Source organism: Sminthopsis crassicaudata, chromosome 4 (genome assembly GCF_048593235.1).
Source record: "Sminthopsis crassicaudata isolate SCR6 chromosome 4, ASM4859323v1, whole genome shotgun sequence".
NCBI lineage: Eukaryota > Metazoa > Chordata > Mammalia > Dasyuromorphia > Dasyuridae > Sminthopsis > Sminthopsis crassicaudata.
In genome coordinates this window covers 326,118,307-326,144,172 of record NC_133620.1, presented here as the reverse complement: position 1 = coordinate 326,144,172, position 25,866 = coordinate 326,118,307, and the positions used below count along the sequence as shown (strand labels likewise).

Below are 25,866 nucleotides of genomic sequence, written 5' to 3'. Positions count from 1 at the left end.
CACATTTTAACATGTTCCTAAACTCCAGCAGAATAATCAGTTATTTCAAGTATATTCAGTAGGAAGAGAACTTGAACAGTCCTTAAATTTATCATGAGTTTTTTATTCTCTGAAAAAGAGTTAAAAAGTAGTTTGTATTAAGTTATTGCTTCTCTGCAACTTTTTGAAGAATGTTAGCTTAAAAATGAGATTGTTATTACTCAAATTTTATGTGTAGGGGAATATTAACTCAAGGATAATTGAAATCATTTAATCCAGTCCCCTCTTATTTACTGGAAAACTTGAGACTATTAACTAGGTCACCAAGTGATAAGATCAATTTTAGTTAATTTGTGTCACACTCTGGACACTTTGTATTTGCTTATTAGTTTAGGCTTGTATCTGCCCCATTAGAAAGTAAGCTCCTTAAGGACCCAGGTTCTTTGTATCTCATAGGACTAGCAAAGCACTTAACATGTATTTGTTGAATTAAATTGAGATAAAGAAAAACTCTGAAAGATAAAGTAATTTACATAGCAAATAAATGTCTTAGAAAATCCCAGATTATTAGAGTTAAAGAGAATTTTAGACATTATTTCTAGTCCAAACCCTGGTTTTTCTTATGGAAGGAAAACTGAGGCCCACTTTAAATGGCTTATTGAGTAATAAAGTAAATTATTTATTTGTTCCTTTGGACTCAGCATTTTAAGTGATGTACCATTGGAGTAGTCAAACTCACCTATAAAACTGAATTGGGAAAAAATAATTTTCCTACTCTCTTGATCCAAAAAGAACTGGGGGAGGGGATCTAATCTCATAGGAAACCAGGTGACCCAAGAGATTTGTCCTAGGTAACACATGTTCTCCTGGAGGAGTTATAGCTGCAGCTTCAGAAGTAGAATTTAAAACCAGGACTTCTGAAGCCAATGCTTTTTAGACAGTATTGTCCTATATTAATATTAATGATAATAAGTAAGATGTGTATAGCTATTTAAGGCTTGATGGTACTTATCGCTTAATTTTACCATTAGATAAATAGAACAAATATTGTTATTTACTTTTTGCAGATGAAGAAACTAGGTTTTGAGGGTTTAAAGTTATGAGGCAGAATTTGAACCCAGTTTATTTTCCGTACTACTGGCATACAACCAACCTAAAATCTGTTAGTCTTGGGTTTTGTTAAAAAATGACAGTATGAAGTACCTGGGAATACACCTTCCAAAACAAACCCAGGAACTATACTAACAATAATAACACATACACACACATATCTACACAAAATCATTTAAATAACTAGAGATATATTATGTATTCAATGCCATCCCAATTAGCTTACCAAAAAATTATTTTACTGAATTATAAAAAACAATAACAAAAATTCATTTGGAAGAACAAAAAGTCAAGAATAGCAAAAGAACTAATGAAAAAAAATGTAAGCAAAGGAGGTTTAGCAATACCAGATCTTAAATTATATTTTATATAATAATATATATTGTATTACCAAAACTGTTACTGGCTAAAAAACAGAAAGGTAGATCAGTATAACAGAATTGACATAACAATTCAGAGTGGTTAATATATTTAGTAACCTTGTGTTTCACAGTGTAGAACAGAGGTTCTAGGATATTTATAGATGATTTTTTTAAAATGTAGAGGTAGTGGAGAAGTATTGTCTTCTCCATCCTTATGTAACAAAATTTCCACAACTAACTACATAGGGAATGAGACTATTTGCTATTACTAAGAAAGTTATCATCCCTTATCCATTGGTAATTGAACATAACAAGGTGTAAGAGTGCTTCAGAAAATTATAACTATAAACTTTTTTTTTTTTTTGGAAAAGAGAAGGGACTTTGATCTTATATAACCTCAGTAATAAAAGTAAGTTTTAGACAAAGAATGAAATTGCAAGATGATAAAGAAGGATAATATACTCAATAGAATGTATTATTTGATGAGAATATCAATGATTTCCTAGCTGTATGTGTCTTCAAGCAGAGGATGAATGATTTTTTGGCAAATATTTTTTAGAAGACATTTTTGCTTAGGTACTGATTGTACTAAATTACCTTTGACATCCCTTCCAATTCTGGTATTTTCTAATAAAGTGGGAAAGAATAAGAATGGATATAGTTTTTACTTTGTGTCAGGCATTTTACAAATATTATGTCATTTAATCTTCACTATAATCCTGGGATGAAAATATAATTATCCCAATTTTAAAGTTGCAGAAACTGAGGCCAAAAGAGGTTAAATGACTTGTCCAGATTCCCATAATGGGTAATTGTCCAAAGCCAGATTCATTCATTCATTCATTTGTTTATTATTTTCTTTTTCTGGTTATACATGTACATTAAATTTTTTAAAATAAACATTTCTTTATGAATCATGTTAGGATATAAAAATTAGAATAAAAGGGAAAAACCATGAGAGAAAAAAAGTGAACATAGCATATGTTGATTTACATTCCTTCTCCATAGTTCTCTATCTGGATGTAGGTAGCATTTTCTATCCAAAATTTATTGGGATTGCCTTGAGCCACCGAATGGTTGAGAAGAACCAAATCTTTCAAAGTTAATCGTGTCTTGCTATTACTGTGCATACTATATTCTTAGTTCTACTTGTTTCACTCAGCATTAGTTTGTGTAAATCTTTCCAGGCCTAAGACCAGATTTAAACACAGGTTTTCCTGAATTGTCTAGCACTCAATCCTCTGCCCCACCTAGCTGCCCCTAGGGATTAATAATCTTCTAGGAGTTCAGAGTATATAGTTAGCAGAAAGAAAAAGAAATCCAAAGCTAAATATTAACTCCTCAGTTACCATCAAACTTTTTGTTTTGTTTTATTTTATTTTCAAGGCAGTTGGGATTATGTGACTTGCCCAGGGTCACACATCTAGTGTGTCAAGTAATCCCCTAGATCACCTAGCTGCCCCCATCTAGCAAACTCTTGGATTTGTATTTAAACATTCATCTTTTATATGTACTTTATACATTCCTCTGTGCTTAGGGATTTTAGACTCTGATAAGTCAGCAGGTTTGGGCAGCTCTCTAACTTTCCATAACTATCTGGACTAGTTCATTTTGCAAATTCATGATGTTTATTATAATAGCTGACATTTTATAATATTTTAAGGTTTACAATGCATCTCAGAATAATCCTATGAGGTAAGTAGTATAAGCCACAGTCTTACTTTTTGAACGAGGAAATTGAATTTCAGAGAGGTGAGATGATTTATCCAAAGTCACATGACAAAAAAGTGGCAGAACCTGGAATTAGAATCTTGACTTCATAACCAATGCCTTTTTCTAGGACACTATGCTAGAAAAGACCTAAATATCACCTATTTCAATGTCCTTTTTTTATAAATGAGGATATTAAAGGCTAGGGAGATGAAATGAGCTAATAGAAAAGAGAAGCCAAAACTAATATGCATGTTTCCTGATACCTAGATCAGTGTTCTTTCTGTCATGTCAAACCACACCATGCTGAGCAGAATTAGAACTCAAAGGGAAGTAGACTCATTTAATATAGATCCCTCATTTTACAGATAAAGAAACTGATACTTAAAAAGATGAAATGAATTGCCTGTGACCATGGGCCTGTGGCCCATACCCAAAAGAAAATATTAAGGCCCTATTCTCCTAATTCTGTATTATTTCCATGTGAAATCAAAGTACAGGGTTTGTTCACAGAATAAGATCGGCATCACAGATCATGACTAGAGATTACATCTATACTTCTAGTCAGCAATTGTATATTCTAAATAATAAAGAAGTCTAGGGCAGAAACTTGTGAAACAAAAATTTATGTCCCTAATGTTTTGAATGTAGGAGAATCATCTCTATGAGAAGGGCCAATTAATATTCCTATTTTAAACATACTTGAGTTTAATCATTTCAGTTTAAAGAGATAAGTTCTTTCTATGAAATCTTAACTAGTTTTGTGGTAACGTTATTTATATTTCTCTTGATTATAATAATAGTTAATAACATAGTATAATCTTAACTAGCATTTATTAAACACTGCTATGTATCAGGCTTTGTTCTAAACTCTGGAGATACAAAGAAAGGCAAAACCTATCTTTACTTTCAAGTTGCTGGATATAGGGGAAAGGGGAATAAAGTGTAAAAGAACTGGAAAGTGGGAGAGAACCAATTTCTGAATGGTTTTAAAAGGCAGAGGGTTTTATATTTGATCTTGGAGGTGATAGAGAACCACTAGAACTGTTTGAGGGAGAGGGGAAGGATTATGATCAAACTTGTGTTTTTTTGAAGATTAATTTGACATTTGAGTGGAAAAAGAATTGTAGTGGGGAGAGACTTGAGGCAAAAACCTTAATCAGTAGGCTACTGCAGAAGATCTGGAGTGAGGCAATAGGGCCTGAAGTAGAGTGTTGGCACTGTCAGAGAAGAGACTATTTAAGGGGAAATAATAGGACATGACAATTAATTGGATATAGGGACTGAGTCAGGATAAGGAGCACTTAGTGGTTATCTCTATGAAATCACAATTTAGAAAACAAAGGCTATACACTTTTTGGTCACTTTCTGTACTGCCTAAAATTTAAGTCCTGGTGAACTTTTTTTGGAAGAAAGAACTCTTTAATTATTCAATGTAATTATCTGCATTCAGTCATTAAGGAGACTTTTTTTGAGGGGAACCACTTTTCAACCTAGACTGGCAAGTTTTATTTTGCTAATTAACTCCTGAGGATAAAGTACCCAGTGGCTTGAAGACCCTAAATCCTCCAATTAGAGTAAAACTGGCCAATTGAGAAAAATTAGGTTAGGTGGAAATTGTCATTTTAAGTCCAGCTCTTTTCTCCCTAGCATTGTAGCCAGTCATAATATATCCCATAACTGGAAATGTGACTTGACTTGCCCAGAGTCAATCCATTGAGTTACATGGCATTGTGGATAAGTGGGAAAATGCCTAGATTTGAAGTAAAAGACCTAGGCTTAAGCTCTGAAGTTGTTTTTACCTCTCTTTTCTTCAGTTTTCTCACCAGCTAAATAGAATGATAAACAGAATAACACCTTTTGTTATGAGGAAAAGACCTTGTAAAAAGCAAAATAGAAATGTATTCTTTTACTATTAATGGCAGGACCTAGACTGGAACTGATCTATGCACAATGAAAAGCTGAGAAGTGCATAAAATATATAAAATATGTATCTGTTCAAAGTATGAAATGTCTTTACAAAAAGGATACACTGTAAGCTTCCTGAGGTAAGAGATTGTTACTTTTTTGCTTGTGTATCCTCACTGCTTAGAATATAAGTAGATGCTCAGTGAATTCTTTTGGATTTATACTTATTTCTTCATCACTCTAGTTGTCAAGACATTTTCATTGAATACCTAGTGTTTGCAAGTCTCTCTCCTAAATAATGAGGAATACAAATAATTTTGAGCTCTCTTCTCTCCCTTCCACTAATTTACAATTTGTTAGAAGGAAAGTTGGATAAGGTAAGGATGGGATTACATCGTTTAAGTCAGTCTACTTAAAAGGAATTTGTCTGGTTAAAAACAATAATAATAACAAATTTTTTCTTGATTGAATTAATCATGTTCATAGCTAAAACAAACAAGAGCCTGAAAACCTTAAATTAAAATAATTCTAAAGAGATTTGGTCATAACCTAAGGAATTTATATAAAAAGGAGGGGCTTTCTCAGAAGGGTAGATATAGGAGAATCTGAAAATAACTAGGAAGAAGTTGAATCCCTTATAGAGCTGAGTTAAAAAATTGGTAGCTCAGGCAACCGAAAAAGAAGAAAGAACAGGTTAGGTCCAAACAAGTATATCAGAGAATCTTTGAGTTGAGATAATTAAATCCATGGGACTAATCACCAAGGGTTATAGTAGAGGGAGAAAAGAAGATGTCCCAGATAATTAATAGAGATAATTAATAGACAGCAGTCTACATGAACATCAAGCAGAAGACACTAAGAAGGAAAGAATGAGACTAAGATAAGAAAGCTAGGAGAGAGAAATAAAAACCTGGAGAAGAATTTCTATAAGACAGGTATCCGATTTCTGGTTGTTTCTAAAAAATAATCCCAAAAACTGAGTCTGCCAGGGTAATTCAGCAGAATAAAGGATTTCAAAGTTAAAGCATAACCAGCAAATCAGTCCAATAAATTTAAGCAAGGAGTAAAGGATTATTTAAAGGACTTACAATTAAATCTGAACTAGTAAAATAGGGGGTAGGGCCGAAGTGCCTAAGAAAATAACACCATGCTGAGTGAAATGAGGAGAACTAGGAGATCATTATACACTTCAACAACAATACTATATGAGAATGTATTCTGATGGAAGTGGATATCTTCAACATAGAGAAGAGCTAATCCAATTCCAATTGATCAATGATGGACAGAATCAGCTACACCCAGAAAAGGAAAACTGGCTAATGAGTGTAAACTGTTAGCATTTTTTGTTTTTCTCCCCAGGTTATTTTTACCTTCTGAATCTAATTCTTCCTTTGCAACAACAACAACAACAACAACAAAATTCGGTTCTGCATATATATATTGTACCTAGGATATACTATAACATATTTAATATGTATGGGAAGGCCTGCCATCTAGAGGAGGGGGTGGAGGGAAGGAGGGGAAAATTCGGAAGAGAAGGGAGTACAAGGGATAATGTTGTAAAAAATTACCTATGCATATGTACTGTCAAAAAATGTTATAATTATAAAATTAATTAAAAAAAAAAGAAAAAGAAAATAACACCAGTTTCCCCAATTTCCTATGTCTTACTCCCTTTTTTCCTCACAGAAAGGAATTATCAAATAACCATACCACATATAAATCCCAAGAGTGAATCAATTCCTATACATATACATAACAGACTAAAAAATCCCTCAAACATAACAATAATAGTTACACAAGTTTAATAATTTCCATCCCAAATCTTAAATACAGTAATACAATTAAAATTATAACAATTCAGCCACTTTCTCACTCCCCCATATCAGTCCAAATTACATCAGGAGCAGGGGAGATGGTTTTCTCAAAAAACTGCTTCCTGTTGAAGATGGGCAGAGATTCTCAGTCCAGGAAGGGGGATGGGTGTAATGTGGTATGCTGACAATCAAAGCTTGGATCTAGGTCCCAGAAGCAAGTCAGTATCTGTAATTTGACCAAATCTAGAAGCAAAAATAAATCTAACAAAGAAAAGTTAGAACAGTCTGAGATAGAAAGACTGGTCCACAAGGACTGCTACAAAATGTGGCTTCTCATTAGTTATAAACCTTAAAAAAACTTGAATATGCAGATATAATATCTAGTAATTGATAGATGAACAGACTATATACTTATTTGCTCAAGTATTTAGGGTATAATGATTACAGATAACCAGGTATAACATATAGCCAGATTGTAAATAGCAAGGTATGACATAATTGAATTGCATTAATAGTTTCTTAATGACCATTGCTCTGATTATAGAAATCAGTTACAGGAGGAAAAAAATGCAGTGACATATTAGCTACAAACCCAAGAAATTTAACCTCCAATAACAAATCCCATTAACCAAAATTTCAGACAAATCCTATTTACCATAACCTTATATTTATACAAATCAGTTTGCTCCTTTTAGCCAAGAACTAGGTGACTGCAACTTTGATAGAAAATGGCTGGAACAAAGTTTAGAGGGAGGGGGGAGGAGAAGATTCCACATGGCTGCCCACCCCCCCCCCCCCAACTCCACCTCCAAAGAGGCATGGGGGGAGGGAAGGCGAACTTAACAGCAGTAGCTCAGGCTAAGTAGATGCTCTGCGTACCTGAAGTAGCAGAGAGCTGGGGGGGGAGAAAGGGAGGGGGAGAATGTTCAGTTTAAATCTTCACCTTTGAAGACAAAACCCCATCCAACCTTTAAAGTAGCAGAAATGGGGGGGGGGGAGAAGGGGGAAGAAGATTCCATAAAACCCACATGTCCAGCACAGCATAACTCACAATGTTATAATATAGGTTACAAACTCTGAACCAAAATACAGCTTTAAATTCCCAATAATATAAAACTGTTTTTCCTATCAAATTTCAAATAATGAAACAGTATAGTTTTTCTTTCTCTCCCTCTGGCCCCATGTGGCCATTATTCCCAATGGACTTCTCCTAAGCTCCAACTTGGCCAAAATTGGAGCCTTCAGAAGTCAGATCCTTTTTGCAACATACTTTACCTAATTAGAGGCACATGACCCCTTTTAGGCAAGTTAACAGAACCTTTTTAACAAGCAATTGTTCTTTTAAGATCTTATACTTAAAGATAACTAAATCTAGCCTGCACAGGCAACAGTAACATTATTTCCCACAATTTTAAAACTGCCCAAAAGAATGCTCAGAACAAATATGGCATGCAAAGGCAATAGTAAAATTATTTCCCACAATTTAGAATCATCCTAAAATTCCTAATCAAATGTTTTCTCCAGCTGGAGGTTAGAATTATACTAAATACAGTTGCAACATTGATCATTGTTCTTAAATTTAGCAGAGCTCTTAAATTAACAAAACAAACAAATCACATAGAATACAGAACACACATAGACTGTGCAGTCAAAACATTTAACAGTCGGGGTAGCTAGGTGGCGCAGTGGATAGAGCACCAGCCCTGAATTCAGGAGGACCCGAGTTCAAATGTGAACTCAGACACTTAACACTTCCTAGCTGTGTGACCCTGGGCAAGTCACTTAACCCCAGCCTAAAAAACAACAACAACAACAACAAAACACTTAACAGACCAAGGACTATCTGAAAAGAATAGCCCTGAGGGAAGATGTTGGCTCCAGTCTTCCCTCCCATAATCCAAATGGAGCCCCCCCCCCTTTTTTTAAGCCAGATGGTGTCTTAAAAAAAGACACCCAGATTTATACTCTGGAATGCCCAGAGTTGTGCCAACTGGCACACAGATGTGTCTTAGACACCCAGGTAGGGTCGGTCCCCTGTGTACAGAAGACCCTACTCCCAGAATTTATGCTCGTCAGCATTTCATAATTCTGGGAATCCGGATGCTAACATACAGACAGAACAGGTACCAGATGGTTACCCCAAAAGTTACCCAGACCGACTTACTCTCCCGTGGCCAAAATGGGGGTGTCTGCCATCAGGCTGTTGTGACTGGAAACTGCTCTCTTTCCTGGAGGCTGAGAAAAAAAACCCAGGGAGTGCCTGGCCTCTCAAGGACAAGAATTCAGATCTGAAGCCACCCTTGACACCCAAGGCAGAGACCCGAAAGTCTCATCTCTAATCCTGCTCATTTTCTTTCTCTTTTCTTTCTTTCTTCCTTCCTTCCTTCCTTCCTTTTGTATTTTGATTTATTTTGTTAAACATTTCCCAATTATCTTTTAATATGGTTCTGACTACACTTGGGAGTTTTATGAGTAGCCATGAGTTTGATACTTCTGCTATAAACATCTTAAATTAAACATATCTGAAATTGAATTGTCTTTCACCCTAAGCCATTCTCTCTTCCTAATTTCCCTATTATTGTTTTTTTTTTTAAATAGTTTTTATTTACCAGATATATGCATGGGTAATTTTACAACAATGACAATTGCCAAACCTTTTGTTCTAATTTTTCCCCTCCTTCCCCTCCCCCCATGGCAAGTTGACCAATACATGTTAAATATGTTAAAGTATAAATTAAATACAATATATGTATACATGTCCAAACAGTTGTTTTGCTGTACAAAACGAATAGGACTTTGAGATATTGTACAATTAGCCTGTGAAGGAAATCCAAAATGTAGGCGGACAAAAATAGAGGGATTGGGAATTCTATGTAGTGGTTCATAGTCATCTCCCAGAGTTCTTTCACTGGGTGTAGCTGGTTCAATTCATTACTGCTCTATTGGAACTGATTGGTTCATCTCATTGTTGAAGAGAGCCACATCCATCAGAATTGATCATCATATAGTATTGTTGTTGAGGTATACAACGATTTCCTGGTCCTGCTCATTTCACTGAGCATCAGTTCATGTAAGTCTCTCCAGGCCTTTCTGAAATCATCCCGTTGGTCATTTCTTACAGAACAATAATATTCCATAATATTCATATACCACAATTTATTCAGCCATTTTCCAATTGATGGGCATCCATTTAGTTTCCAGTTTCTGGACACAACAAAGAGGGCTGCCACAAACATTCTTGCACATACAGGTCCCTTTCTCTTCTTTAAGATCTCAGTAGTAACACCGCTGGATCAAAGGGTATGCACAGTTTGATAATTTTTTGTTGCTCATTTTCTGCTATCTTGCTGGGGAGCTTCAAAATGTAATGCAGGAGAAACTGAGCAAGATAGAGATTACAGAGTATTCAATACAGAATTTATTAAATGGAGAGATTTACTGGGACCAATGGATCCATGGTTGGTCCCAGGGCTGAAAAGACTATGGTCTCAAAGAATCCAGCCCTGAATATTGAATACACATTCTTTTATAGGGTAACAAGAACAATGATATCATGGGGGAGGTACCTGGATGGGGATGACCTAATGGGGGGGAGGAAACTAGGATGAGGATGACATAATAGGAGGTACTGGAGAGCCTCCTGATATTCTAATGATGTCAAAAATGGATAAAGATCTTTATCCATCAAACATTAAGTAGAAATAAGTATAGCCTAAGGTCTAAGATATAAGACTTTTATCCTGACATTGAGAGAGAATGATTATAACCTGAGGCAGAGTAACTGAATAGGATATTAAAAGAGAACTGTGGCACAACAGTGTGATTTTGGAAAGAGCAATTTCAATTGAATGGTGCGGTCAGAAGCCACTGTTAAAATTTCAGGTGAAAGTGATGTGGTTTGAGGACCAAAATGATGTGGATGAGTAGACACCAGATGATGTGATAGTAGGCACCAAAAGTTGGGGTTCAGTATTGTGAAGAATTTATGATGGCCATTTTCTTTGGCAAAAGGTAAATTTATGTATAGAGGAAGAGGTTACAGACAAAATGAAGGGATACAATAGACATCAGGAATGGTACATATGAAATAGAGTTGGGAGAGCATAGAAATGGAAAAGGTAAGTTCCCTAGTGGAACTTGTCATTTACCAGGAAAAAGGAAACACCCCATGAGGTGCAACTTTACTTGCAGGCTAAATCCTGAAAAAGACATAGCACCCCAAAAGAGTTTCCCTCGTGCCTGTGTCTTGTCTTAGCAAAGGAAAGAGATCACCTCTTCATGTGAAGGAGACAGTTGCAAGAACACATCTTAGTGATAAGCTTTCAGAAATTGTGGAGGAGAGCTCTTAGTGAAAACTTCAGTTTTTTTTTTTTTTTTTTTTTTTTTGCTGTGTTTTCTAGTGAGTTATGAAGTAAGATTCTAAAAAGATTGTGAAAAGGTAACCAACCTATAGGTGGTTACCGACTGTCAAGAAGGTCCACAATGTAAATCGAAGTTAAGAACTCTTAGATTAAATGATTTTAAAAATCCTTTCCAGTTCTAAATTTATGATCCTATGAATATTGCCTGTATTTTTGTTTTGTTTTTTTCTTAGAATTTTAACTGACTTGATTTTGGACACTTCAGGCATAAAGGTTAGACATATATAAATAATAACTTCACAATGTTATTGTTTGTCCTTCAGTCTCAAAGCATAACAATGATAAGCAAGTGAATTAGATTTAATTGCAGAAGGAATATGCAATTTAAGTGATTAAATCTAGTTTAAAAATAAGGCAGAGATGGCTTCTTTTATTATATATATTTATATATATTATATGTAATATATGTTATATATATATATATATATATATATTTTATTATATCAGGGAGGGGAAGACTCAGTTTCTGGCCAAAACAGATTCAATTGCTATTTACATTAGCTCTGAGCCATTCAGGGCCCAAACAATGACCAAATGGGGGTTGGCCTGGGAACTATTTTTAGCCAATCAGTGAGAGTTTGGGGTTTTGGGTTTAAAGATTGGTTCTTAAGAAAGAAATCTACCTAAGTTCTTAGTCTTGGGAGTTTTATTTTTTTGTTAGAACAACGAAATTTTAGTCTAGATGTCCCAGGTAATCAACTGTGAGAATATGAATGCTCTGAAGTGGATCTGCATTGTGATTCTCACTCAAGAAGAGATGGATTCAAATGCCCCAAACAGTTCTATTCCAATCTGATTTTGTCTAAAGTTGTTTCGGATTCTCTTCAGAAATGTTTCTTTCTGAACAGAGATTAAATGATATAAAGATTAAGTGAAAAATGTTCTTTAGTTTTATTTTTTTAATTAAAATAATTTTTAAAAGAAATATAGCCCATAAACCTCAAGATCTCTTGTGAAGTTTCAATGATCAACATTTACATTCTTTTGGGTAGAGAACCCAGAGGTGGGAGTATATCTTGTATGGACAGAAGGAAGAAGGAATGGAAAGGAGGGATCTATGTTACCCAACTAGTCAGTTCCAGTTGGATCCCCAATGGGGCAGCTTCTACTCCTACTTAGAGGTTGTAAAGTTTGAACATTTTTCTGGAAAAGAACCATTCAGAAAGGTAATTTGATTACATGCAAATGAATTAGATTTAAGTGAGCTAGGGCTGTGCAAAGTCATCAGTCTCACTTTCTCCTCTAGAGCAATGTACTCTAGATATAGATCAGGGTACCTGGAGATGGCCCTGCCCCCAACTTCTACCCTCACACTAGAAGACTTCAACATACATAGTAATATTCCCTTAAACATTCTTATTTCTCAGTTCCTCAAATTATTGATTTCCCATGGCCTACTCCTCCACACTTCCTCCTCTACACAGAGTGATGGCCATCTCTTACAAATGCACTATTTCCATATTCATTAACTCTGAAATTCCCTTATCCAATCATAATCTGTTGTCAGTTATAACTTCTTAAGGTGAAGGATAGCTGAAGGAAGTTGTAAAGTTCTCTGGAGGGCTACTAAAGGTTCATTTCAAGGCTTTTTGCATTTTAAGAACCCCTGTTCTATTTTTATTCAATCCCAATTCTATTTTAGTAATGTGTCCAAATGCTTAAAAAAACAAAAACAAAAAAAAAAAAAACTTTGTCATAGAGAGTGCAAGCTTCCTATAAGCAATCTTATACTTTAATTCAGTTAAGTGTGTTTTTTTTTAAATGACACTATAAAAAGTGAGTTTTAACTTAAAAAAAAAAGCTTTGAAACTTTACTTGCAATTGTAAGAATGAGAGAGCCATTAGGTAAAATAATATTTGTCCCTTTTCAAACATGTATGGTAAATTAATCTAAAATCTGAGAATCTTAGAATCAGAAAGTGGACTGTCTTTCTTTGGTAATTAATCAATTATCTAAATTAATCAAGTTTTTAAAGCACCTGCTATTTGCCTGACATTGTGCTATGTACTCAAGATTTAACAATTAAAAATGAAACTTGGTAAAGTTTGCCTATTTCCTGAAAAATTGGGATAATGTCTTGGGTGAGAAAGCATATATTCCTAAACTATTTTCCCTCATCTCTGTCTCTTGACTACCCTAGATTCTGTCACGATTGAGCTCAAAAATCACATAACTGCTCTGACCAGATCCACCACAAATTATTATTATACAACCTCAATTGGGCCCTCATTTCTTCCATATTTACCTCATCGACTCATTCCCCTCTCTATCGGAAATTTTCTAGTCCTTTTAATCCCTCCTCAAGTCACCCATGGTAACCCTACCCCCTGAGAATAGCTTCTTATATTTTACAGAAAAAATTGAAACCATTCAACATGTGCTACATGTTCTCTCCTCTTTCTCATCTCCCATCTCCTATCATATTCAGGTGCCTTCTGCCACTATTCCCACCTTTACTCCTTCTCACATAATGAAGTGGCTGTAACTCCCTTCCATTAGTTCTCTTCTCTATCTGAATGCTTCTTCTCAAGTTCCTTTGCTGGATTCTCATCCAAATCATCCCCTCTTACCATACTGTTCCTCAGAGTTCTCTTTTTTCCTTGGGGATCTTGTCAACTCTTCTTGATTTAATTTACCATCTGATGATTCTCAAATCTACCTAGGTAAAATCTGATCAGATAAAAGAGTCCTTTCACTGTATCCTTTTTTACTTAGCCTTAATTATTAATGAGACATTGTCTCAATCAAACTGAGACTAGCTTAAAAAGGCCAAAATCTCCCATAGCATTCAGTTATCCTGATCTATATCTTGCCAAGTCATCACCTCCTTGATATATGGTCCTCTTTGAGAATGAAGGACAAACAACCTCTATGAATAGGAGTAGGAATGCCCCTGCTGGGGACCCAACTGGAATTGGTCAGTTAGGCAACACAGTTTCATCTATAAAATGGGCATAATATAGGACCTTCCTTCCCAGATGGTTGTAAAAAATCAAACAAGATAATATATAAAGTACTTTGCATATCTTCAAGTACTGTAAGTGCCAGCAATTAGAACTAATTAGAGTTATATAGTAGCTAATATTTTTCTAGCACATTTCAAAGACCAGTTACCAGACTATACCTATATGACATATAATTTTGACTCTGATTTAGTTTCATATGTATTAACTTTATAGCAACATAAAAAAAAATTCGGGTGATCATATTTGTTCTTATAGTTTGGTAAGGGATATCAGAATGCTTAAGCCTGCTTCATGGCCATCTAAGTTAAGAAATGTTATTTCTTTTTTAATTTCAGATCAAGAATGACTCAGAGGAGAAAGTGTTTCAGTGCAAATGTTTATTCTGAAGTGCCTGATGGAGGATGGGGCTGGGTAGTGGCTTTTTCATTTTTCTTGGTAGAAGCACTTACATATGGTGTCATCAAATCATTTGGTGTCTTCTTTAATGACATAATGAACAGTTTTAAGGAAACCAACAGCAGAATCTCATGGATAATATCAATATGCGTGTTTGTGCTAACATTTACAGGTAAGCATATCTTTCAAGTTATGTTAAATTTATGGTTTTTTAATTAACATATTTAGAAATTTTATTGAATTGGAGTTTATTTCATTAGGTTAGTGTTATCACACTTTTGTTTTCCAGCTGAAGAAATTAGAGGAAGACCTAATTCAACAATCCAATCCAATAGACATTTATTGAATGCCTACTACATACAAAAGTCTGTGAGAAGTAAAACTTTTTAAAAACAATTGTTCCCGGGGCAGCTAGGTGGCGCAGTGGATAGAGCACCAGCCCTGAACTCAGGAGGACCCGAGTTCAAATGTGGTCTCAGACACTTAACACTTCCTAGCTGTGTGACCCTGGGCAAGTCACTTAACCCCAGCCTCAGAAAAAGAAAAAAAAAATTGTTCCTGCCCTTAAGATGCTTTCAATCTAATATTGAGATAACAGTAAAATATATATACAAATAACAGCTGTAATACTGAAGGAAACATAAGTACATTAGATTTAAAGTTCTATATAATGTTGCTTGGAATGATAGAATGTTTATTTCCATGAGAAAGAAGGAGGGAATTAGGGAAAATATGAGCAGGGTCTTAAAAGATGGAGAAAATTTTAATAAGCAGACATTGAACAAAAAGGTATTCCAAACATAGGGAATAAAACAAGAAAAGCTATGGAACCAAAAATAAAGTCATAGAAGCTAGATTGTCAAGGGGGCCTTTTTATCAATCCAACAGTTTTTTGAGTTCCTGTCTAGTTATGCTAATTTCAAACTAGTAGCATTCAGCTGTTTTGATTGGCAAGCTAGAATCATAAATTCTTAGAATCCTAAGGGATCAAAAAGGTCATCTAGTCCAATTCCTATGCAGAGAATGAATAGCAGCTACAACATTCCTAACATGCAGACACCAAATCTTTACTAGAAAACTAGTGATGGCAGTGCTTCCATAATTCCCAGGGTGGTCCATTTGAATTTTAGACAGGCACTACTTTAGCAAATTTCCTCCTTCTTCCTTTCCTTTATTGTTGAAAATCTGTTTTCTTTTAACGTTTGCTCATTGATCTTTCTTTTGCCTATTTCTCCCTCTTCCACATAATAGTCTCTAAAATATTTACAAAATACTAAATCATGTCCTCTCAGCCTTTTTAGGCCTTTCTTCTCCAGTATAAATTTCGTCTAGTTTTTATCCAATCCTCAAATGACATAGTTTTCAAGTTTGCTCATAATCATGGTCATTTTCCTGTGGGCACATACCAGCTTATTACTGATTGATTACCAATATCTCTTCTAAAATATATTACTCAGAACTAGACATAGTATTCTAGTCATGGTTTGACCATGGTTTTAACACCCACTCAAGTGTATCACAAAAATATTTTTCATAGGAGAAGATAGAAAGATGTCCAAGATAAATAGTTGGATAAGTATGTAAGGTTCAATAAAATAGTTTTAACAAAACCCATTCAAGTGTATCACAAAAATAATTTTCATGGGAGAAGATAGAAAGATGTCCAAGCTGAACAGATGTATAAGCATATAAGGTGCAATAAATAGGATTCCTAGCTTTGGAACTGAAGTGACAGTCATTTCCACTGCAGATTGTGCAGTGTACCTAGATCCTATAACATAACATAAAATAACAACTGTGCTGTTCTTCATATAAGACAAATCACTTTTAAACTCTGTGTCTATGCTTGGAACATACTCTCTGTCCTCTATCTCATGGAGTCTTGGTTTTCTTCAAGGATCAGTTCAATTTCCCAACTTATACAGGATGATGAAGAATCAACCATTCATCATTTAATTTTTGCGTGTATTTTGCATTTTCTTTTTTATGTGAATACTTTTTTCTCTGATAGAATTTAAACTCCCTCAGGACAGGGACCACTTTGTTTTTGTATTTGTATATACAGTGCCTTGCATACAGTAAGCATTCAAGAAGTGTCTTTGAATGAATAGTAGATTCTAAGCTTTTAATGATCATTAGCTTTTGATGCTTCTGTGGCTCTATGGTCTCACCAGGATATTTTCCTTCCCACTCATCCACCCCCCACTCCCAAACACATTCAAAGTTCTTTATAACAGTGCATATAAATATCTCCTCTTATGCCTTTTTATCTGGATCACATTGTTTCTCTTCTATCATATTTTTTCCTTTCTGAATATACCTCCACTTACTATTGGGCATAGTAGATTTTTAAAAATTTATGTTTTTTATTTATTCCATTTTCTTTTTACATCATATTATTTCTAAATACACTGCTCCCCTACCCACCAAGCCTTCTCTTATAACAAAAATTTTAATTTTTAAAAATAAAATCAATATATCTGCCAAAAATAACAGTAGTATATTCAACATTCCAAATCTAAACTCATACCTCTTTGATGAAAGGAAGCACAGATGTTTTCTTTGTAGACCCAACCTTTATCATTATAATTATACACTGTTCAGTTTTTTTTGGTCATTCTTTTCATTTACATTTTTTGTAAATTTTTAAATTTAAATTTAATTAACTTAATTTAAAATTTTTGTAAAAATTTTTTTGTAATTATGTACACTTCACTTTTTTTCTCTCTCTTTCTTTCTTTCTTTCTTTCTTTCTTTCTTTCTTTCTTTCTTTCTTTCTTTCTTTCTTTCTTTCTTTCTTTCTTTCTTTCTTTCTTTCTTTCTTTCTTTCTTTCTTTCTTTCTTTCTTTCTTTCTTTCTTTCTTTCTTTCTTTCTTTCTTTCTTTCTTTCTTTCTTTCTTTCTTTCTTTCTTTCTTTCTTTCTTTCTTTCTTTCTTTCTTTCTTTCTTTCTTTCTTTCTTTCTTTCTTTCTTTCTTTCTTTCTTTCTTTCTTTCTTTCTTTCTTTCCTTTTGTTGTTGTTGTTGAGGCAATTGGGGTTAAGTGACTTGCCCAGAGTCACACAACCAGGAAGTATTAAGTGTCTGAGGCCAAATTTGAACTCAGGTCCTCCTGACTTCAGGGTTGGTGCTCTATCCACTGTGCCACCTAGCTGCACCCCCTAGCTGCACCCCCTTCACTTTTCAATTCATAGACATCTTTCTTTTTTTCAGGTCCTCATGTTTGCCATCTCTTATGATGATGTAATATTCCATCATATTTATATACCAATACTTATTTAGCTATTCCTCAGTTGATAAATATCTACTTTTTCCCATTTCTTTGCTAACATAAGGAGTGCTATGATTCACATATGGATAAATGATCAAAAGACAAATTCTGACATGAAAAATTACACACTATTAATAAAGATGAAAAATAGCAATAAATCTCTAAGAGAAATGAAAATCAAAATAGCTCTAAGATTTCTACCTTATGAACATAGGTAATGATGACAATATATGGAAATAGTTTGTGTTGGAAGGGCTGTGAATTTCTATTCTAGAAAGCAATTTGGGATTTGTTTAAAAATTATTTAAGTAAAATAACTTTAATCTGACTCAGAACTCTCACTTAGGATTATAGTTTTAGAATTAGAGGAGCTCTCAGAAGCCCTTTGAGAAATGAGAAACCTAATGAGAAACTGAAGCACAGGTAAATTAAGTGACTTACCTAGAGTTTCACAGGTAGTGTGTGAGAAAGAATTCTTAATTCAGATCTTCCTGAAACCAATGACAGCATTTTATCTACTATGCAACTAACTATACCTCAAAGACAACAAGAAAAGGTCTAATATATACCAAAATATTCATAGCATTTTTTTGGCATTGGTATAAACTGGAAAAAAGAGAATGCCCATCAACTGGGGATGCCTGAACAAATTGTGGTACATAAATGTAATGGTCTATCACTGTGCTCTGAGAAATGATGAGTATGAATAATTCAAAGAAACATGGGAAGATACTTATATACTGAATTCATACAGAACTAGGAAAATAATATACACAGTAACTAAAGCATAAATGAAAAGAGTAAAACAAAAATGAATACTGTGCAATTATAATGGCCAGTGTCATTTCTACAGAAAAGTCTCTCCTTTCACTAAAGAGACTATGAGAATAGAACAATCACATAAATTGAAATATATTGATAGGTTTTAATGAAAATGCTTTTTTTTTGCTGAAATGTTTTGGGATTTGTCTTTTTAAGTATTTTGGAAAAAATTTTAAATCACTGTCATCTGTAAATAGGGTTAATTATGACTTTTCTTTTCCAATTGTTAGGTTTTTTATTTTTTTCCGTATTTCTGTTGCTCACATTTTAAAAACTGTCTGATAGTAGTAGGGAAAATGGAAGCACTCTTGCTTTATTTCTCTATTGACTAGGATAAGAGTATTGATAAAATTTTGGAATTTGGGTTCACAGTTTTAAGGATTATGTTTCCCTAAATGTCAGAAACTATGTTTTCATTCCTATCATCTAGTATGAAAATACTGAATTTTGAATATACTGAGATTTTTCTTTTCAGTGTTTGGGTTTGTTAGTAAATAACTATATAGAATGTTCTATTAATTTTTGTTTCCTATTTGTTGTGAATTTATCTTATTTTTTTATTTTGGGAATTTTGTTTTTCTCTATTTTTAAGTAATAGTTGAACTAACACTATCAGCTTTGTAAGTTTAAAAAAATTATTTTTGATATTATTTTTACTATCTTCTATTTTATCCATTTCTCCTTTAATTCTCAAGATTTTTTCCTTCTGTGCCTATTTTGGTTTGTTAATTTGTTGATTATTTCATTTGTTTTTTAAAGGACATAATCAGTTCATTGAGCTTCTATTTTTCTATTTTGTTAATCTATATTTTCAAAGATATAATTTTTTCCCCTGAGGACTGCTTAATCTACATTCTCTTTTTTTTTCCCCCCTGAGGCTAGGGTTAAGTGACTTGCCCAGGGTCACACAGCTAGGAAGTGTTAAGTGTCTGAGATCATATTTGAACTCCGGTCCTCCTGAATTCAAGGCTGGTGCTCTATCCACTGCGCCACCTAGCTGCCCCCTTATCTATATTCTCAATGTTAGCATGTGGTAGTATATTATTTTTCTTTCATATAATTATTAATCATTACTATAATTTGTTCTTTAACTGATCTATTTAGGATGGCTATATTAGCTATTTAGGAATTTATTTTTTCCTTATATTTTCTGTTAATAGTGATTTTATTAAGTAGTTATTTAATAATATTTATTATAATATGATTTTATTATTCTGAACGTTATGTGCAGAAAAGTATGTACTTAATATTTCTGCCTTTTAAAATTTATTCACAGAATGTGGTCTATATTTGTAAAATACCATATAACATAGAGAACTGCATATTATTAAATATCCCCATTCAGAAGACATCAATTTAACTTTGTTCACTTCTATATTTTCCTTTCTATTTATATTTGTACTAAATGTATCCAATTCTGAAAGAAAGTAACTCAAGTCTTCTATAATTATTACATTACTATCTATTATCTTTTTCTTTATGAACTTAGATACTATGCCATTTGGTGAATATATGTGTAATACTGTTGTTTCATTGTCCATGCAACCATTAAATAAGCTTCAGTTTCCTCACTTACCTCTCTTGACATTCTAAATTTTAATTTTTGGTGTCTGAGAGCAGAGATGAAATTTATTCTTTTTTTGGAATGCCTGGTGTATGTGGGGAGAAAAAGAACATATTGTTCAGCCTCTCATTTTCATTCTGTTTGTATCTATTTTTAGATGTTTCTTGTATTCAGATCATTGAGTTTTGTTTTCTTTGGATATTGCAGTCAGTATTCAACAGTTCTGGGAACTCTTCCTGTATTATTTCCTGTAGTATGAAATTCAGGATTTTAAAATTTTCATAATTCTTCAAGGAGACCCATGATTATTAAGTTAAAACTTCTTCAAATCCTGAATTCAAGATCAATCAGTTTGTCATTTATAAATTCATGGGTTTTTTTTCAAAATTATTATCTTTTACTTCTTTTCTGCTAAATTTTCTTCCATTTCTGCATTTCTGAATTTAAAATCTGTCATTTCGTTTTTCAGCACCCTCATTTCTTTGGAAAGATTTTATACCTTGTGTTCAAAATTCCTTATCCTGTTATTTGTCTTTAATTTTGTGTTGAAAACTGATTATGCTCTATTTTTCAAATTAATATCTATTAAAAGTCTTATTTATCTTTTGATTCATTCTGGGGTTTCTTGCTATTGTTTCATACATGATTTGTGGGTAATTCTAAAGACAGAAGGAAAATTACATAAAAGTCCAAGAAAAATCATAACACATTGAATAAGTACTATATCTTAAGAAATAAAATAAACCCCAAATCCCCACTGAAAAGGACAACAATGTTGTCAACAAAAAACTTCTAAGTTATTATTTTTTTGTAACACCAGTGGAATACAAACTTCTTTTCCCTCTATCATATTGCCTCTAGATGATGATACTTTGCATACAAATCATATTAGATATTGGTTTAAATTTTCCTAAATTCTGCTTATTAAGTCAACTTTGATTTCTCGTCTGTTTTCCCTGAGATACTTTGCTGAACTTCCTACCATCCTTTGCTCCAATTAATTGTAGTCTTAACAAGCTGTTAACATCAAACTAAATGAAACATAATTAGGAAGCTATGGGCTGAGGAGGAAGAAAAGAAAAAATAAAGCATAATATAGTATAAATCCAAATGAATTTTTCAGTTTATCTACTAATTTTTAATATCTTTACCTATCCCATCTACTGGTAATTTGCCAAGGGTCTCACAGCCCAGTAAATGTTAAGTATCTGAGGCCAGATTTATTTATTTTTCTTATTTAATTCTTCTTTCCTTTCCTTTTCTTATTGTTTTAGTTTTTCTGATTATACATGTACAATCATTTTTTAAAAAACACATTTCCTTATAAATCATGTTAGGAGAGAAAAATCAGAACAAAAGGGAAAAACTACAAGAGGGGGAAAAAAAAACAGAAGAAAAAATATTGGGGGAGGGGGGAAAGTGAACCTATCATGTGTTGATTTACATTCAATCTCCATTGAGACTGATCCTCCTGATACCAGGATCAGTATTCTATCCACTGCACCACTTACCTTTTGAAACTCTGGAATTTTAAACACCGGAATAAAATCAGACTAGTTCTGATCACAGAAAATCTTAAACATGATGAAATTTTTCTAATGTTATGTGTCAGTTGACTTAATTTTGACTGGAATTTTCACTCTGTATCTGCTATTGACTTAAAAAAAAAATCAAGTACCTACTGTGTTAAAGACACTTCATTTGGGGATAATGAGACAAGAGTTCCTGCCCTTCAGAATCAAAAAGGAGAACATTGTTTCCATAGCTTAAAATGATGGATTGAACTGCATAATATTCTTCATTGAGACTTCTGTCTTTTCAGCCTAACTGTCCTCCTAATATTTTATTCTAACAGTTTTGTTTCTCTTTTAAATTATTCTGGAAATTCTTGGTGTCATTTTGTGATCTTGGAATTATTTACAGAATTCCCTTTTTGATCAGAGAACTTTGATTCACTCTTCTTTCTGGCTTCTCCAAGTTTTTACTCATTCTTCCTTTCATCTTTCTGTTGGTTTATATATTTATGAATTACATTTTTATTTAGGCTTTCTTTTCTTGGCCTTTCATACTTCTAACTTCCTCGCCCAAAAAAAGAGCCTAAACAAGAAAGACAGTCCCTTTTCTGGATACCTTCTGGCTTAACAGTTTCTTTTGTAAAATGTGGTCATTAGGACTAGACTTGATACTTCAGATGGAATTTAACTAGGACAGAGTACAGCAGGGCTTGCACTTCCTTATTTTTAGATATTGTATATCTTTTAATGCAACCTGAAATCACATGAGCTTTTATGGCTACCAGATCATGTCATTGACTGACTCAACTTTTGAGTATAGTGAAGCACCAAAACCTTTTTCAGATTAGTGAGTGTTCAACTAGCCATACCTCTCTTATCTTGTAGTTGTAAAGTTTATTTTTTTAACCTAGTATAAGATTTTTCCTTTATTACTACTATATTTCATCTTACTAAGGTTTTCATTGTTATTTAATACAGTGGTGTCCAACTCAAGTAGAAATGGGAGCTACTAAATTATACATAAGAATCTCTACAAGCCTCATATTGACTTAGAACCACATAGTAACATTATCTTATGTTTTATTGTATATTTTATTAAATATTTCCCAATTATATTTTAGTCTGGTTCACTGTACTTAGGAGTTTTATGGGCTATATTAGCCACTTGTTTGATGCCTCTAATCTACTATTTTAGTTGTGGCTTTCAATTTTCTGTCAATTGGAGATTTGTTAAATATGCTATGTTTTTAATCTCTTTTATTGACAAAAAATATTAAATAACACAAGGCCACACACAGATCCCTGGAATAGTTTACTGAAGACTTCTTTCCATATAGGCATCAAACTATTATTTACTTTCTTGGCATCACCAAACAGTTCTCTATCAACCTAATTATACTATTGTTGGGCCTATATCTTTCCATTTTTTCCATAAGAAAGTATCAAATAATCTTTGGGATTTAAGCACTTATTATGTGCCAGGCACTGTGTTAGACACTTTGAATAAAAAAAACAAAGAAATATTCCTTGCCCTCATAGAGTTTAAAATATATTGGAGGAATATATATTTTTTATGCTAAATTTAGTCAAATTTTTTTTAAGCCAGCTGGGAACACAGTAGAAATGAAGGAATCAAAAAAGATCTCATATAGGAGATAGTGTTCATTGAAGGTGCTAAGGAGTCTGCAGATAATGGGATATATATAGCCTGTGCAAAGGTATCAATATGTGAGATGCAATATTTGCTTAACAAATAGCAACCAGGGTATTTTTTCTTAGATCATAATGTCAATGAAAGGATGAAATATTCAATAATCCTGGACAGGTAAGCCGCAACCATATTTTGAAGGGTTTTAAATGCCAAACAGAGGAGATTTTTTTATTTGATCCTAGTGGAAGCAAACCACATAAAACTTTCTGAACAAAGGAATAATATGACCCTTAAAACTTTTTTAGGAATTTCATTTTTGGCAGTTGTGTGGAAGATGCATTGAAGAGTGGTGACATTTGAGGCAAGGAGAGCATTTTAGGAGCCTAATGTAATAGCCTATGTGAGAGATCAAGGCCAGAACTAATTTATTTAATTGGAATATTTCCAATATTTAATTGCAAGTGTCCAATAGATAAATGAGTGATTAGAATAAATCTCAGGGGGCAGCCAGGTGGTGCAATGAATAGAGCACCAGCCCTCAAGACAGGAGGACCTCAGTTCAAATGTGACCTCAGACACTTAATACTTCCTGACTATGTGATCCTGGGCAAGACCCTGGGTTAAGTAACCCCAAATGCCTTCGCAAAAAAACCCCAAAAATTTATATGTGATAGCTCTCTAGTGATTACTGAATGAATACCAGGAGAGAAAGAAGGGCTAGGTATTCAGATCTGGGAGGCATCTACACAGAGATGATAATTATACTTTTGGGTGCTGATGAAGTCACTGAGTATAGAGAGAGAAGAAAAGGAAGTCCAAGACAAAACCTTGAAATAAACACAGTTTGCAAGTTATGGGTTATCTAGCAAAGGGGAATTAAGAGTAATCAAACTAGAGGATTAAGTCTACAAGTGTCTGCCAGACACTCTGCTAAATACCGTGAATACAAAGAAATATAAAAAAACAAAACACTGTCCCAGCACTCTAGGAGCTCATTGGGGTTTCTGCAAAATGCACATCTAATTTGGGATTATGCAATGTGCAAACAACTATCTACAAACTAGATACATTTAAACAGGAGGTAAACTTCTAGATGAGGTACAGAACTAAGATAAGAGAGGACTAGGAAGGGCTTCTTTCTGATGGTAGAATTTAAAGTGAGTCAGGAAGAAGCTAGGAAAAGGCAAATGAGTAGGAAGAAAATTCCTGTCATTGGATAATAGCCATTGAAAAGTATCCAGAATGGGGAGATGGAGTATCTTGTTTAAGAAACAGGAGTGAAGCCAGTGTCATTGTATTGCAGAACTCTTTAGGCAAAGTGAGGTATAAGAACTAGAAAGAAGGAAATGGCCAGGTATAACGGGCTTTTTATTTGATTCTGGAAATAGAGCCCTGTGGGAGTAAAGGATGTGACATGGTCACTCCTGCATGTTAGGAAAGTAATTTTGGCAGCTGAATGCAGGCAGAATAGATTGGAGTGGTGAGAGACTTGAGGCAGAGCGACCAGTAGAAGCTGGCTGTTATAATAATACAGGTGATCTATACCACGATGGGGGCACTGTCAGAGAAGGAAAAAAGGCATATAGGAGACATGTTATAAAACTTGGCAGTTGACTGAATATGAGGAGTAGGTAGGCAAGGATGATACCTACCTTATAAGACTGGATGATTGGGAGAATAGTGGTACTCTTTGGGTTAGAAAGGGGGGAGGTTTGGGGAGAGGAAGTTAATTTTTGGACATGTTAAGTTTAAGATATCTATTTAATATAAGTACCACCTTGTGTTATATCTTACCCTACATGATTAACTTCAGCTTCTGAAAGGATTCCATTTGTATGCTAATCTTGAGATCATCCAAAGAATGAAATTTTGATATCTGAGTGACAGACTTGATGTAGTCTCACAAGAAAACTTTAATGGAGATAGGTCAAGTTACTGAAGTGTCAACTAGAAAACTGAATTTAAAATGCATTATTGAGCAAGAGGGTGATCTGGTTTCCATGTGTATAGAGAAGATATAGTGAATGTATAGATCATGAATGTTGAACTGTCTGAACTGGCATGCCAGAGTTTTTAAAGGAACATCAACATGCATGTCAAGTTCCCCAGTATAGTGGCCTGGGTTGGGATGGAGAAAATGATTGTGAAACAGGTACAAACCACCTTGAGAATGGAAAAAGAATTACACTGGAGCTGGTAGATAATTGCTTTAAGGATTTGAATAGGGTGATATAGCTGGATACAGTAAATGGAGCTTTTTTAGATTTTGCTGAATGACAGTGGCAAAGAGAAAGAGTTCTACAAAGAAATTTGTTAATAATATAATGGGAAGGTTTGAGAGACTATCAAATGTTTTGTTAAAATCTAAGCAAATTAT

At 33.9% G+C, this 25,866-nt stretch overlaps 2 protein-coding genes across 12 annotated transcripts in view; one reads left to right on the top strand and one right to left on the bottom strand.

The window, feature by feature from the left end:
- ARSG (arylsulfatase G) overlaps positions 1-25,866 on the bottom strand; it is a 203,685-nt gene that overhangs the window by 159,187 nt on the left and 18,632 nt on the right. The window lies entirely within an intron of this gene.
- Positions 1-25,866, top strand: part of SLC16A6 (solute carrier family 16 member 6) — a 94,842-nt gene that overhangs the window by 56,684 nt on the left and 12,292 nt on the right. For 4 of the 5 annotated variants that reach the window (XM_074260592.1, XM_074260591.1, XM_074260590.1 and 1 more), the window contains one exon: positions 14,610-14,842. In XM_074260592.1, coding sequence (XP_074116693.1) covers positions 14,617-14,842 — 226 coding nt within the window. In that variant the 5' untranslated portion in view covers positions 14,610-14,616. Of the gene's footprint in view, positions 1-5,086; positions 5,210-14,609; positions 14,843-25,866 lie in introns of those variants that run through there. The other variant, XM_074260589.1, reaches the window with a different exon arrangement.